The 16,014-nt window shown below is 33.1% G+C and overlaps 1 protein-coding gene across 2 annotated transcripts in view; it reads right to left on the bottom strand.

Annotated features, from left to right (window-relative positions):
* SLC30A7 (solute carrier family 30 member 7) overlaps positions 1 to 16,014 on the bottom strand; it is an 88,367-nt gene that overhangs the window by 54,774 nt on the left and 17,579 nt on the right. For both annotated transcript variants that reach the window (XM_059375521.1, XM_059375522.1), the window contains exons 4-7: positions 14,007 to 14,094; positions 13,200 to 13,326; positions 4,950 to 5,093; positions 1,228 to 1,278 (exon numbers count right to left, since the gene is read on the bottom strand). In XM_059375521.1, coding sequence (XP_059231504.1) covers positions 1,228 to 1,278; positions 4,950 to 5,093; positions 13,200 to 13,326; positions 14,007 to 14,094 — 410 coding nt within the window. The remainder of the gene's footprint in view (positions 1 to 1,227; positions 1,279 to 4,949; positions 5,094 to 13,199; positions 13,327 to 14,006; positions 14,095 to 16,014) is intronic.

The raw sequence follows: 16,014 nt of genomic DNA, 5'->3' as shown, positions 1-16,014 counted from the left end.
AGGAAGGCAAATCTAACCTCCCTTCTCTCAACTTGTGATGATTTCCAAAACTAAAAATAAACTCATATTATCAAAGCTAATTTATAGCATTGGATATAGATACATTACATATGCATGATTACAAGCTATTTCAGCAAATGCTATTCTAAACCAATTCTATATATTTTGCAAATGGAAAACTAGTGACTGGAAGACACATTTAAGCCTCCTGAAATAAACTCCTCAGTATGGAGGAGCACATTCATAGTGGGGGGAAAAAAAGAAAAGCTAGAGCTGTATCAAGAAATAGTGGAGAAAAATAGGCACACTAGGGATTGGATCACAAGCTACTGAGGGAGTCAGAGTGAAGTCAAAAGTTAAAAGCAGGAAGGTGGGGAGCTGGGAATTAGGAAACTTTGATGATGAAGTCTAAACAGAAATTCAGAGCCAAAGATCGGCTCCTACCACAAAAAGAAAAACTGTCATAATTCACAGATAAAACTGATTTTCTCTGCTTTATAAAATTTTGTAATGTACTGTTTTACATGGCATGTAAGCTTCTGCTTAGCCATCGTCATTTGATGCCAGTGGATATGACGACAAAGGTTTCACTTTGCATTTTATATAGAAGTTAATATTAATATAACAGAGTCAATTTTTTAGAGCAAGTTTCCATTCATAGCAAAACTGAACAGAAGGTAGAGAGATTTCCCATATATCCCTGTCCTGGGATTCCAAATTGTCAAAATCTCCTAGCAGAGTAGTAGATTTGTTACAAGGGATAAAACTACACTGGCGTCATTATCACCCCAAATCCAACTATATTAGGGTTCACTCTTGGTCTTATACATTGTGAAGGTTTGAATGCATTTCATTTTTTCCTCTAAATCTTTCCACAGTGTAAATACATACTAAATACTGAACTTGGAAAAAATATTTAGTAATTCTATGGAGGCAAATATAATTATACTATGATATTACTATAGTCATGTGCATGACTATTATTTATAGTTAAGCAGTATAGCTTCTAACCTCTGTTATCTTACTAAATCTATAAAAATAGCCAAGTGATAGTTCAAAGAATGTAGGCTAATACGCCTAATAGTATATATTTTAAAAGTCACAAGGAAAGATAATACTGTAGACACAAATACTTCTACATATTTTTCTTACAGGAAAATTTCAGATAGCTCAACACAATGAAACTTGTTTCATAAAACTGAGAAATATACAAATTGCTTGTCATACCTTGTAAAATCTGTCTGCTGGGTCCTGCTGTTTCTTTTAAGGAGGGACCATCTGTAGAGAGTTAAGTTATTTTAAAATATATCTTCAATTACCAACTCCATTTTTCTGATTCAGAGAACACTTCATTCAAATATATCATGAAGGATGCATGACTATATACAGCCACAACAGACTTACAAAATTATTTTTTAAATTTAATATAATAATTTAATGGAGATAGACATGGGCAACTTCAAAATGCATCAATGGTACATAATATTTAGGAAATTATTATATCAAGCAATCTGGTAAAAAATGGTAAATTAAGAACATAGTGAAAAGTCTCCTGCTATTCATAACATATCTTATACTACAGTTTGCTACATTAATTTTACAACTGGAAAACTGAAACAAAACGAAACTACTGCTGAAAGTTACAAGAAGTCCAAGAAATGAAGCCAGGTTAGCACCCAGGGTAACCAGACTGTGGCAAACAAGAGTTTTCCAACAGCTTCTAGATGGATGTGGCAAGCTTTTCAAAGAAAGGAGATAAAATACTTTCCATTTTACCTTTATGATGAAAAAATTTAAAAATACTGTAATTTCTATACTGACTCTGAAGATACTATGAGCTTTAACATCAAAGCAGAAAACATAGGTAAACGATGTAAAAGATCAGCAATATTGAGATCATCAGGAGGTCTGACAAACTTTCTGAACATATCTAACAGAAAGCCTGCCTGGGGTCATGGTTCTTGGCCCACAGTACCAAAGAGCTAACATGGTCTTACTACAGCTTTGATAAGAGACGGTAACAATGCTAGAAGACGTTGCCCAGTGATATGGCACTGCATATGGTGGGGAGAAAGACGCAGTCACCTTAAAAAATCGTGCTGATTGTCAAAAGGCTTAACTGTCCTAAAAATCCAGCTCCTGATCAAGGCAAGAGATTTGCCTAAAGGTAGTAGATCCAGATAAAGACAGTAATTTTTTACATAATTATGTGGAAAGGTATATTCTGCTATACTAATATAATGGTTGTATAAAACAACATTAACTCCCATGTACCTATGTAAAATCTGAAAAGTCCTTCTGGACAAAAAAAAAATCTGTTATCTGTGGTAGAGACTGGCTACTTGTTTATCACCCATTTCTTCTTCTTCTTTGGTAACAAATAAACTACATTTCCCATGCCCTCTTAAGTTATATATCTAACAGTGTTAAGCAAAGAAATATGACAGGTAGGGTGCCTGGGTATCTCAGTCAGTTACATGTCTGTCTTTGTGTCGGGTCATGATCCCAGATCCTGGGATCTGGTTTGCAGGGAGCCTGCTTCTCCCTCTCCCTCTGCCTGGCACTCCCCCTGCTTGTGCTCTTTCTCTCTCTCTGTCCAATAAATAAATAAAATTTAAAAATATATATGACAGGTAAACCACTTCTAGGCTCATCAAAATGCCCCACATGATATTCTATGTACCCTATCTCTGGAGAGATACAGGGAATCCAGTGAAGGACTCCAAGGGTCAAGAATCCCAGGGATGAAAGGAACCTAGATCCCTGAATTGAATGAGAAACACCAACCAGCCTTTACCCTGTTAACCCAAGAGCAATATATATACTTTTACTGTTTGGGTCACTGAGATAGGAGCAGTTAAACCAAGCAAACAAAAAACCAGCTAGTTTAACTGACAGTGTAGCATTTCAATAAATATAAAGCTCACAGTATTTCTCAGTGAGACTATGATGTCTCCCAAAATGGAATCATGGCCCTATTATTTGTGTATCCTCAGATTGGCTAATAAACAGTGGAGGCAGAAATAACAGTAAAGAGAAGATTCTGGAGTCAGATTTTCTTTCTTTCTTTCTTTCTTTTTTTAAATATTTATTTATTTTACAGAGTATGCAGGGGGTAAAGGTGAGGGGAAAGAAATGGAGGAAGAATCTCCAGCAGACACCCCACTGAGCAAGGAACCCTATTCAGGGCTCAATCCTATGATCCTGAGATCATGACCAGAGTCAAAATTAAGAGTGGGACACTCAACCAACATAAAAAACTAGGAGGCAGATGCTTAACCGACTGAGGCACCCAGAAACCACTGGAGTCAGATTTCCTTGTGTTTGAAGCCTAGCATTTCCTTTTACTAGTCACTGTGATCTCCATGTGCCCTGAGGTCATGTAAATTCTTCTTTGCCATTTACCCTTCTCCCCCTTGGCTAAAAAAAAGCTACCTTTCACCTATTTAGATTCTTACTGCAGTGCATTACTCAAGGTATAAAAAAAATTCTAGGGCAACAAACAAGGGGTCAATTGCAAATATTGGTGGTAATGCTACAAAAGTAATGACTCTATTGACCAACCAGCAAAATCCCTTTGTAAGCAATACAGTTTCCAATTGTTTTTAATAGAATTCTAATGAAACTGTCAATCTATAGATCATCAAAAATAATTCTTGATAACAGATCACTGTGTAATTTTTGGAATGTAATTCTGAAGGTGTTCAAAGAATTGACTAGAACTGCTATAAACAAAATTTCTTCTATTTAAGGTTTCTTATTACTTACATTATAAAGCTAGAAAATAGGAACAGAATTATTGGCAAAACCTTTTTATATTGATAAGTGTCATTTATCCATACACTAGTTGAGGAAAAAAAGAGCTCAAATTATCTCACTAAGATATGTATTTTAAGTGAAAATGTTGCCTTTTACGATTATACATGTATCAACATTTTTCAAGTAGAATTACTTTAATTGACTTTTAGTAAGAACTACAATAACTCCATCCAAAAGAAGTGTTTAAATGCTAAATCTTATGTTTCTAGGAAATAAAAAATTTAAATTTATATATGCATTTTATTGCCAAGAAGTAAAACACATGATTAATCAATAACTTAACCTAATATAATCCATTATTATAAAATGCTGGAATGAAAATAAAAATTCAAAGATAAACAGGATGTTGTTAAATTTATAACTGTAAGTTTTTGAATGGGTGAGAGTAGTTCTCAAATCACTAAGTTATTTGGAGTCCACTGAATATATTCCAGAGTAACAGAGAAGTTCCATTCTAGGGGCACCTGGGTAGCTCAGTTGCTTAAGCATTTGACTCTTGCCTTTTTTACAGTATGTTTCTTACAGTTTCTCAAAAAGTTAAAAATGGAACTACCATATAATCCAGTAATCACACTACTGCGTATTTACCCAAAAAATACAAAAGCACTAATATGAAGGGACATATGTACCATTATTTATTGCATCATTATTTATGGTAGCCAAATTGTGGAAGCAACCCAAGTGTCCATCCATAGATGGATAAAGAAGATGTGGAAGGGAAGTATCAGGCGATATTTACCAAAAATGACAATGACAATGTGCAAAACTGAAAACCCATATTGTATTTTTATAAGCCTATATGTAGTACAAAAGGCCTTATCATACTTCAAAAAATTATAATATTCATTTGCTAAAATGTAATTGTTTCTCATTCATTGACACTCATTTAAAATAGTGGCACAAAGTATAATGTAGTCACTGAAAAAAACTATATCCACAGCATTATACTGAGTTAATTTCATTATATACTAAACATGAATTAGCCCTGGGAACCATTTAGTCTGATTCATTAGAAAGGCAGTTGATTACAAAACCTTTTCAAGATACTCTTTCAACTAAGAGAGTAATCTATACAAAAGTTCTGTGTATTTGGAAGGCTGTCCATTTGAAAATATTTTGGCTGTACTCACCATGAGAATGAAAGTGTCCATGCCCATGAGCATGATCATGACTATGTGCAGCACCGTGTTTCAATTCGTGACTATGGCAATGATCCCCATGGCCATGTGCCTGATCCAGAACACCATTAAAAAGGGAATGACTGTGTCCATGGCCTAAAAAGTAGTTAGAACAAAAAGTATGTAAAAACATATTATGAAAATGGTTACAGTAATACTGACATTAGTGAAAAGAACTAGCTTTAAAAAGAGATTCAATTAAATATTTACTTGTAAAAAGTGTTACAGATTCATTAAAACGGACTGAGTTCCTACCATGGAATATGGGAAAGAAATGAAATATGGAGGGAAGTGGTAGACTTTACTAGAAATGAAAATAAGTGAGAAGTACACAGAAATATTTAGAGATTAGATAATGTTACTCATTCATTCAGAAAATACTTATTTGGAAGATACTATGTTATAGGTACTGTTCCAGGCACTGGGGATAAAGCAGTGAAGACCACAGATAAAAATCTTAGCTAAAACTTTGTGAAGTACTACTATATATACAATCGAAGATGAAACAAAATGTATGCATACGGTCACTTTGAGGCAGAGGCAGGGAAGCTACTGTATTTGATAAAAGATCAGCAGAATTACATTATAGCAGGTAGAATCTTTAGAAAAAACAAAAACAAAATAATGCTGAATCCTCTGTCCATAGCAGACCTAAAAAGTATTAAACCACCAAAGAAACATCTTATATAAGATATTACAAAGCACAGAAAAAGATCAGATGTTACCCAACTCAAAAACATCACTAATATTCACAAAAATCCTAAATACCAGTAAACCAAATCCAGTATTGCGTTATACGGAAAATCACTAATAAGGGGGAGATCAACTCCAAAATGGCAGAGAGGTGATACTGGCAAATTAGCTCTCTCTCTAAAACAACACAAATATAAGGAACACATCTAAAAATTAACCAGTTCAGAACTCTGGTAATTAACCAAAACCAGAAAACAAACTAAGAAGCACCCATCTAAGAAGAAACTATCAAAGAAACTATCAAAACCGTAAGACTAGACAGTTTTTGCTATTTTTACTTGGGGCTATTCCGATTTCACCTCCTGTACCAGCTCAACTGACAGTAGCTAAAAGCCAGCAGCACAGCATACAGTGGAGATCTGACTTCTTTGGAAGCTGTTAAAAGCAGCATCTCCAGAGCACAGTTAAGTATTTTGTTCAAACTTGCAGTTCCTTAGGAAAACCTCTATTCTCAGTGTGGCGAATATTAGTCAGCTCTAAAAATTCAGTGGCCATACACTGCAGGAAAGCAATAAATCCAAGACAGTCATGCAACAAGAAAAACAGCAATATTAGCAACAATAAACTTTGAAGGGAGAGGGTAATGACACCAGTGTCATTATGATATAAAATGTCCAGTTTTCAACAACAAAAATTATAAGACACGCAAAGAAAAATGAAAGTATGCCACATACACAGAAAAAGAAAAGCAACCAACAGAAAACGTTCCCAAAGGAGACCCCGATTTTAGACAAAGACTTTATTTAAATCAGCCATTATAAATACGTTCAAAGAAATAAAGAAACCCATGTCTAAAGAATGAAAATATAACAACAATAACTCACCAAATAGAGCATATCAATAAAGAGAAATTATTTTTAAAAAACCAAACAAAAAATTCTGGAGTTAAAGAAATATAATAACTGAAATAAAATATTTATTAGAAGTGCTCAACAACAGATCTGAGCTACAGTTAGGCAAACCTAAAGATGGATCAATAGAGACTATCCACTCTGAGGACCAGAAAAGAAGAAAATTAAGAAAAATAAGCATAGCCTTAGAGACCTGTGGAAAATCAAGTATACCAAATTAAGCATTAAGGAGTCCCCAAAAACCAAAAGGAAGTCAGAGACAGAAAAAAGTACCTGAAGGAACAATGGCTAGAAACTCCCCAACTTTGATAAAAAAATAAAATAAAATAAATACTAATCTACACATTCAAGGAACTTAGGGAAATCAAGAAGAATAAACTCAAACAGAGCCATACCTAGAAACATCATAGTCAAACTGATGAATGTCAAAGAGACACTGAACACTGTACACCAAGATAAAAATAATTTACCATATATAACAGAACTTGACTAAGATTAACTGGTGACTTCTCCATAAAAACGATGGAGGTCAAAAGCCAGTGGGAGGACAAAATCAAAATGTTAGAAAAAGACTCAACCAAGAATTCTAAATTCAACTCTCTCCATTCAAAATAAAGGAGAAATAAGATATTACCACATAAACGAAAACACTACCTGCAAATGGAATGAAAGAACACTAAATAGTAACCAAAATCCACACAAAGAAATAAAGAGCACTGGTAAAGGTAATTATGACAGAAGATAAATGTATTTTTAAATTTGTGACTTGTTTCTTCTCCTGTATATTTTGAGAGACAAATGCATTAAGTAATAATTTTAAAACTGTACTGATGAACATCATAAAAACACGCAATTTGTATGATAATAACAGTACAAAGAAGGGAGGTGAATAGGGAAGTATATTGGAGCAAAGATTTTGCATATTACTAAATTACTATTAATCTGAACTAAACTGATTTAAATTAAGATGATACTTGTAATCCCCAGGACAACAATTAGGAAAATATTCAAAAATATATAGTAAAAGAAACAAGAGAATTAAAAGGTATACTAAAAAGTATCTACTTAAAAACAGGAATCAGGGAATAGAATAACAAAAGGACAGAAGATAAAGAAAACAAATATTATAATGGCAGATGTAAATCCTACCTTAATAGTAATTACATGAGATGTAAATTGTTTAAATTGCCCAATCAAAAGACAGAGACTGTCAGAATGGATTAAAAAAATATGATCCAGTTACATTTTGTCTATAGGAGACATACTTTAGAGTCAAAGACATAATAAACAGGTTGAAAGTAAAAAGACAGAAAGAGAAATACACCATGCAAGCAGTTAAAAAAAAAAAGAGCTAGAATGGTTATCATAATATCACCCAAAATAAACTGTATGTTAATAATTACTTTAAGAAAAAAAGAACATATATAATAACATGTTGAATCTATCCGGAAGATATGACGATTATAAACATAGTGCACTGAACAACACAGCTCCAAAATGCATGAACCAAAACCTAAAATAACTGACCGAAAAAATATACAATTCAATAGTAACAGCTGGAGACTTCAATACCTACTTTTAATAATAAATAAATAAGTAGGCAGAAGAGCGACAAAAAACTAGAAGATTGAACAACTATGGACAAATTAGACCTAAACAGACACCTACAGAACACCACAGAATACATACTCTTCTCCAGTATATATTTGTCCATACAGATCAAACACTAGGTCATAAAATAAGACAGTAAACTGAAAAGAGCCTGAAATCCTAAAATTGTATCATCTGATCACAATGGAATTAAATTAGATATCAATGACAGAAGAAAAATGAAAGACAAACTTAAATAAGAAATTACAAGGGAAACTGAAAAATACTTTGAGATGAGCAAAAATGAAATGAAAAAACATGACATACCAAACTTAAAAATTATATTTCAGCAGTGCTTAGAAAAATATTTCCCTATGACCAAAGGGGCATTCTAAAAAAAAAAAAAAAAAAAAAAAAAAGGATAAACCTTTAACTAAATTAGCCAATAAAAAAATGGCAGAAGGTACAAATTACTAAAATGGGGACAGGAGGACTTCACAACTGACTTTATGGAAATAAAATGAACTTTTTAAAAAGACATACTAAAGTAAACAAATAAGATAATTTAGATGGAATGGACAAACGAACATTCCTAGAAATCAAATCTGAATAGAATTATAACAAGCAAAAAAAAAAAAAAAGAAGAAGAAGAATTTAAAAACTTCAAAAAAGGAAAGCCCAGGCCCAGAAGACTTCATTTGGAACTCTGCCAAAGTTTTAAAAAATACCAATACTGCACACCCTTCCCTGCCCACCCCCTTAAAAAACATAAACAGAAGAGAAGGGAACACTTCCCAACTCATTACATAAGACCAGTATTATCCTGATACCAATACCAACCAAAGACAACAAAAGAAAACTACAGGCCCAAATTCCTTAAGAATACAGACACGAAAGTTTTCAACAAAATACTAGCAAACCAAATGAAGCAATATATAAAAAAGATAAACCATGGCCAAATGGAATTTATCCTAAGAGTGAAAAGGTGGTTTAATACCCCAAAACCAAGCAATGTAATACGTCGTCTTAATAGAATAAAGAATAAAAACAAATTGATCATCTCAAAAAATGAAGGAGAAAGTTGTGACAAAACCCAATTCCCTTTCATGATAAAAAAAAAACCAAAAACCTAGTAGACTAGGAATAGAAATGAACTTCCTCAATCTGATAAAGGGCAATTCTGAAAAATACAGGGCTAACATAGCTAACATCATATTTAATGAAGAAAATAAATAAGGATATTTATTTATCCTAAAGTCAAGAAAAAAAATAAGGATATCCTTTCTCACCACTTTCTATTTACTGAAATGTACGGTACTGAATGTATGTACCAAAGCAGAGCGCCTGGGTGGCTTAGTTGGTTAAGTGTAGGACACTTGGTTTCGGCTCAGGTCATGATCTCAAGGTAATGAGATGGAGCCCTCCCTTGGGCTCCACGTTCGCGGCGAGTCTGCTGGAGATTCTCTTTCTCCCTCTCCCTCTGCTCCTCCCCCCACTGGCATGAGTGCATTCTCTTTATCAAATAAATTAAAAAAACCTTTAATATTGTACTGAAACATCTCATCAGGGCAATTAAGCAAGGAAAAAAAATTCAGATGCAAAAGGAAGAAGTAAAATTATCTCTATTTGCAGATGACATGATACCAAAAAATTCTACAAAATCCACTAAAAATGTATTAGAATATTGAACAACTTTAGCAAAGTGGTAAGATGCAAGATCAATATCCAAAAATGAACTGTAACCCTATACATTAGTAAAGAAGAATCAAAAAATGAAATTAAGAAAGCAATCACATTTACAATTAGCTACAACAATAAAAAGCCTAATTATAAAGTTAAGAAGTGTGAAACATGTACACTAATCATAATAAAACATGTTGAAAGAAAATAAAGAAGCTATAGTAAATGGGAAGGCATCATCCCATGTTTATGGATCAGAAGACTTAGAATTGTGGGGCACCTGGGTGGCTCCAGTGGGTGAAGCCTCTGCCTTTAGCTCAGGTCATGATCTCAGGGTCCTGGGATCAAGCCCTACATCGGGCTCTCTGCTCAATGGGGAGCCTGTTTCCCCCTCTCTCTGCCTGCCTCTCTGCCTACTTGTGATTTCTCCCTCTCTGGCAAATAAATAAATAAACAAATAACTTAAAAAAAAAAAAAGACTTAAAATTGCTAACATGACACAGTACTTTCCAAATTGATTGACAGATTCAATACAATTTCTATCAAAATCCCAACTGCCCTTTTTTGCAGAAATTGATAAGCTGATCTTAAAACAATTTTTTAAAGATTTACTTTAGAGAGAGAGTACACATGCACACATGGGAATGAGCAGAGGGAGTGAGTGGAGGAAGAGGAAGAGAGAAATTTAAGCAGACTCTGTGCCGAGCAGAGCGCGGGGCTTGATCTCATGATCCCAACTGAGATCATCACCTGAGCCTAAACCAAGAGTTGGATGCTTAGCCAGATGCACCATCCAAAAGCCCCTATATGGAAATATATGTAAGTAAAATAATCTTAAATTAGTAAGGAATAGGTAAAATTATCTTAGAAGAATAAAGTTGGATAACTCCTATGTTCCAATTTGAAATCTACCTCAAAGGTACATTAAACAAGACAGTAGAATACTAGCATAAGGATAAACATATAGGATCAATGAAATAGACTTGAGAATTCGGAATAAACTCTCACATTCATGATCAACTGATTGTTGACAAGAATGCCAAGACAATTCAGTGGGGTGGGGAGGGATAATCTTTAACAAATGGTGCTGAGACAACCAGAAATCTATATATAAGAAAATGATATTGGTCCCATACCTCACACCATATATAAAAAGTGACTGAAAATGCATCACACACTTAAATGCAGACCTAAATGGATATATTTTAACGATAAAACTTAAGGATAGTTTCTTAAAACTATCAATGTAATTACAAATTTTAAATTAACTAAAGAGAAAAAATGATTACTTTAGATGCAGGAAGAAAAAGTAATATCCTTAACTTGATAAAATAGTTTCATTAGAAACAGACCATAAACATCAGACCAAATGGTAAAATGTCAGTAACATTCTTCATTGACTTAAGAAGAATGCACATTAAAGTCATCTGGAGAGCATTAAAACATGCTGATGTTTGGGGCATCCTCCAGAGATTCTAACAAAAATGTTTTGGGATAAACCTGGGCATCAGCATTTTTTTAAATTACTTGGGTGATCATTCAGGGACACAAGGATACACACCAAGTATATCTAATCAACACTGTGCTAGAGGTCCTACTTATGCATTAAGACAAGCAGGAATAATAGTTTTTACTCCTAATAGCAATAAAAACATTCAATTACCTAAAAATGAACTGACCAAAAAATACAAAGATCTTTATCGAAATAGCTAAGACAATTTAGTAAAAGACATAAAAATTCTTTTATGCATTCCCAGTCAAAATCCCCAAAAGATTTCTCATACAACTTGACAAGCTGATGAAAAAACTAGTTGAGCAAGATAAGCCCAAACAACTTTGAAAGGTAATTTAATATAGGCTAAAAGTGTTCTTTTACCTCAATGGGGTAAAAGGCAGGTTAATAATTGGTGCTTGGAAAACTGCTTATTCACACTGAAAAAAAAACAAAGTTAAGTCGTAACTCACCCCATTATGAAAACAAATTACATACAGATGAAGGAACAAAATGGATGAAGAAAAAAACCCTGACATTTTAACAGTATTAAAATATGAGTATATGTTTATGACTTGGGAATAGGAAACTTCTCAAACAAAGTAGAAAACATACCAGAAAAAAAGTAAGACAGAAACACTAAGCCTACATCCAAATTAAGAAACCCTATATAAAAATTTAAAGATAAACCATAGATTGGGAAAAGATGTTTGCAACACAAAAAACAAATGATTAGTATACAAAATATATAAAAATTATTATAAATGGATTAACAGGAAGACCATAGAAAAACAAGTAAAAATAAACAGACAATTCTAGGAGAAGAAAAACTTGAGTGGCCTAAAAACACAGAAAGATTTTCAACCTCACTACTAATCAGGGAAATAATAAATAAAATGAGATAACATTTTTATCAAAGTGATAACAAAACAGTGTTAAAGCCATAATAGTAAGTTTTGATGTGAATGGGATGAAATCAGTACTGGCATTCATTGCTGGGGTAAATGTGGATGAGTCATTTTGGAGGGCAATTTGCCATTGTCTATTGAAACTAAAAAACTGTGTTTCCTGTGTTCCAGCAACTCTATGTATATTCCAGCACATTGCAATGCAAAGAACTTTGTGTGGTGATAGACCTGTTCCACATCTGCTATCCAATATGATAGCCCTATGTGGCTCCAGAGCACTTGAAACATCACTAGCCTAATTGAAGAAATGAATTTTTAATTTTATTAAATTTAATTAACCATAATTTAAATTTAAATAGCCACATGTGACTAATGGCTACCAAATGGGTCAATACAGCTTTCGAAAAACACTTGCACATGTTCACAAGGATATGCTTCATGTGGAAAGAACTTTAAAGTCTATATACAGAAGACCAGTTTAAAAAAGCCATCGTATCCCACACCATGGAGTTTTATGTTAACAAGAGAAGGCAGACTAATGTTTATCAAATAGAAAGATCTCAAAGACAGAGGGTATAATGAATCATACCCACATACACTCTAATTTTTAGGAACTAGATTTGTTTTGTGGTTTTTATGTTTATTTGTTTGTTTCATATAAATGTTGTCATACTAAACAGATCAGCTGCAGGGTTCTGGAAGAATCCACACCAAGCTGAGAACATGTGTAATCTTGAGATGGCACTCAGAGGAAAGAACATGGAGAAGGGGGAGTGATGGTTCAGGAAGACATTAATAAAAGTCTATTAACATTTTTTTTCATTAAAAATCAACATAGGCTTTAACTTTAAAATTTATCAATTTTCAAAAATGACAATTATGAGGGAAAAGAGAAAAATGAAGAAGCGTAGTGTTCTAACCATCATACCAGAGCCATGAGAATGTCCATGACCTCCATGCTTGAAAACAAATATTCCTACTAGGTTTACCACAAACCCAAGAACTGAAACAAGAAGCAGTCTCTCATGGTGTACATCGGGAGGGGCTAATGCTCTCTAGAAAACACATAATACAAACAAAGAGCATTGATATAATTTCTGATTAATCAACTGGTAAAAACAAAAAGCATTCTTTAAAAATTTATTATTTTCAAAATTAATCAAGACAGTTTATAGAGAAAAAACAAAAACAAAAACAACAGTGCTCACTTACTGTAGACAAGGTAATAATTACTATTTTTAAATATTATAATATTTAAATAAATAAAAAACCCAGATATTTAAAAGCATGACTATTTCGTCTAAAACCTATCTCTCTTTGGTATCTTAAATAATATTGTCATTCATTTTAAGTTCACTGATCTTTCAATTTTCTCTTTCCTTTTTTTTAATTGTACCAAATATTAAAGATTCACCGGCAAAACTCTCAGGTTTTTTTTAAGAACTCTTTCCAACAGACCTCACTACCCAGATTGTGCTTTTATTTTTCATAGAGTAAACACTTCATCCATAGCCTATAAAGCACTATCATTTAGTTGTTTTCAATTTCAAGTAGTTTCACATATACTTAATTTTTTCAACTATTTTATAAGCTCCTTTTACATAATATTTTACCTAACCTGAGACTGTCCTCAATATTTAATAGCGTGAAAGAGCTCTGTAACATGTATTTTTAGTTCATAAACATTTTCATTATAGAAATGTAATTTAGTGAGTCTAATCATTATTTACAATACCTCAACTCCTTCTGAGAAAATAAAAAAAGCAGTGAAGATCAAAAATAAGCCATTGACAAAGCCAGCCAGAACTTCCGCTCTAACATACCTAAAGAAGAGCAAAGCAAACAACTGAATTATTATTTCTTAAAAATTAAATAATAAATTTATACATATTCAGAGCTTCTAAACCATATTTATATGGTTATAAGCAGCCAGCAAAGTCCTAGTATTATAGTAGAATTTGTTTTATTCTGCATATATTGTAGAAATGAGGAAATGAATTTAATTATAATGAACTATGTATAATAGCACAATACTGCAAAATACATCCATTTCTACAAGCCAATAAAGACCTTCTTAGAATAAGCAGATTTAGAAAGACCTTTCACAGAAATGTAAATCTCAAGTTGCCCCTGGAGAAGGAAAAACTAGACTAGACAAGTTGGCAAAGGAAGGATCTAAAGATAAAAAGGAGAAGAAAAGGACTTGAAAGAGGGGTTTTTCTAACTTACTGGTTGCTTTTTTCTAAGAATTCCTTACATTTTTTTGTTTTCTAACTTTCTGCTCAAATATTTGGAAAATGGAGCTTTGATCTGGAGGAAAATAAAATTATTTCTGAATTACCCCAGAGATAACTTGAGATTTATATTTCTATCACTCTTTTCTAAGATAAATATATTAAACAAAAACGTTTCAATTACCTATTTTTAGAATCATTCTAGCTTCACATAATACTAATTAAACTATGTTAAAAATACCTGTCTTTTTCTCCATGGGCTTCTGAAGCTTTCTGCTTCCTACCTGCGTGAAGCATTGGGGAAAGATTTTATTTTTTCCATAAGGTACTATTTGGCTTAGTTAAAGTCATCAGAAACAACTTTAACTTGGCAGTTTTACACGTCCTAACATTATTCAAAGGGTGCTGACAGCAGTTAATCACTCTGGTCCTTAAACAATATAATAGGAGAATCAGAAACACTGCTTCTTCTAGCTTTCTATGTCAATTTCTAGGTAATACAATTTTTACTATAAGAACTATGTTTAAAGAAAGGAGAACAAACTATTTAAAAAGCATTCTATTCAGTCCTGTTGGGAGTTTGCTCTGTCAGTCCATTCCACCATAGTACATATTTCTCCACTCAGAAATAATGCATACTTCTACCTTCTAACACATACGAATAAATTAAATTTACATAATATTTGTCAAAGCATATGCCTTTTTATTTTTCAGGAGAACTTTCATTAAATTCAGCTGGCTTTTCATAGTAAACACTGAGGAATTGATCTAATATATCAGCAGGGTTACTAACCTCAAAATGAAAAGCACTTTCTTTTAGCCCACTCTTCTACTCCCATAGCTAATACCTGATGGAAAGCCTTTTGTCCTTGAGTTCCATTAAATTTCAAGATCAAAGGTAGGAATGTTATCCAGGTGTCTTTTTGTCTCTAAAGCCTAGCTTAATAGGTGCTCCATAAATTCTGATAAACTGCTGGGCTAAAGTGACTTAATTAAGCTTAATATATTTGCTAAACTTGGTTGCAGGATTGAAGTGAAAACCAGACATACTTGCCTTTACAAATGACTACATTTACTTGAATACAGTGAGTCTTGGAATGAAAACAGCACATTCATGAAAGTGCTATTGCCTAATGAAGTATGACGGTATCTGAATTCTTTAGCCAAGGCAACAAAAGATTCAATGATACGTACATACATATAAAGACATATACAGGTGCATTTATCTACCTTTCAGACATATATTCTTTTATGCTGGCATTGCTATTTCAAAAACAGGAATGTGACCAGACAGGAAGATGACTTTTCTGTAAAGAAATACTGAAAAGTCTTCTGCTTCTCATATTCCTCCTGTTACTCTTCTACCAGTCAGTCTGCTGCCATGATCATACTGAACTGGTCGGTTAGGGATTCATCCCCAGGCTTAGCCTATTCGGTGTCACTTTGATGTACTGGTACCTACATTTTACTACTGCTGCTACTCACTACTATAGCAACTATTAATAGTTT

Source organism: Mustela nigripes, chromosome 14 (genome assembly GCF_022355385.1).
Source record: "Mustela nigripes isolate SB6536 chromosome 14, MUSNIG.SB6536, whole genome shotgun sequence".
Taxonomy (NCBI): Eukaryota; Metazoa; Chordata; class Mammalia; order Carnivora; family Mustelidae; genus Mustela; species Mustela nigripes.
The sequence above is the reverse complement of the archived record's forward strand: the minus strand, read 5'-3'. Positions and strand labels throughout refer to the sequence as shown.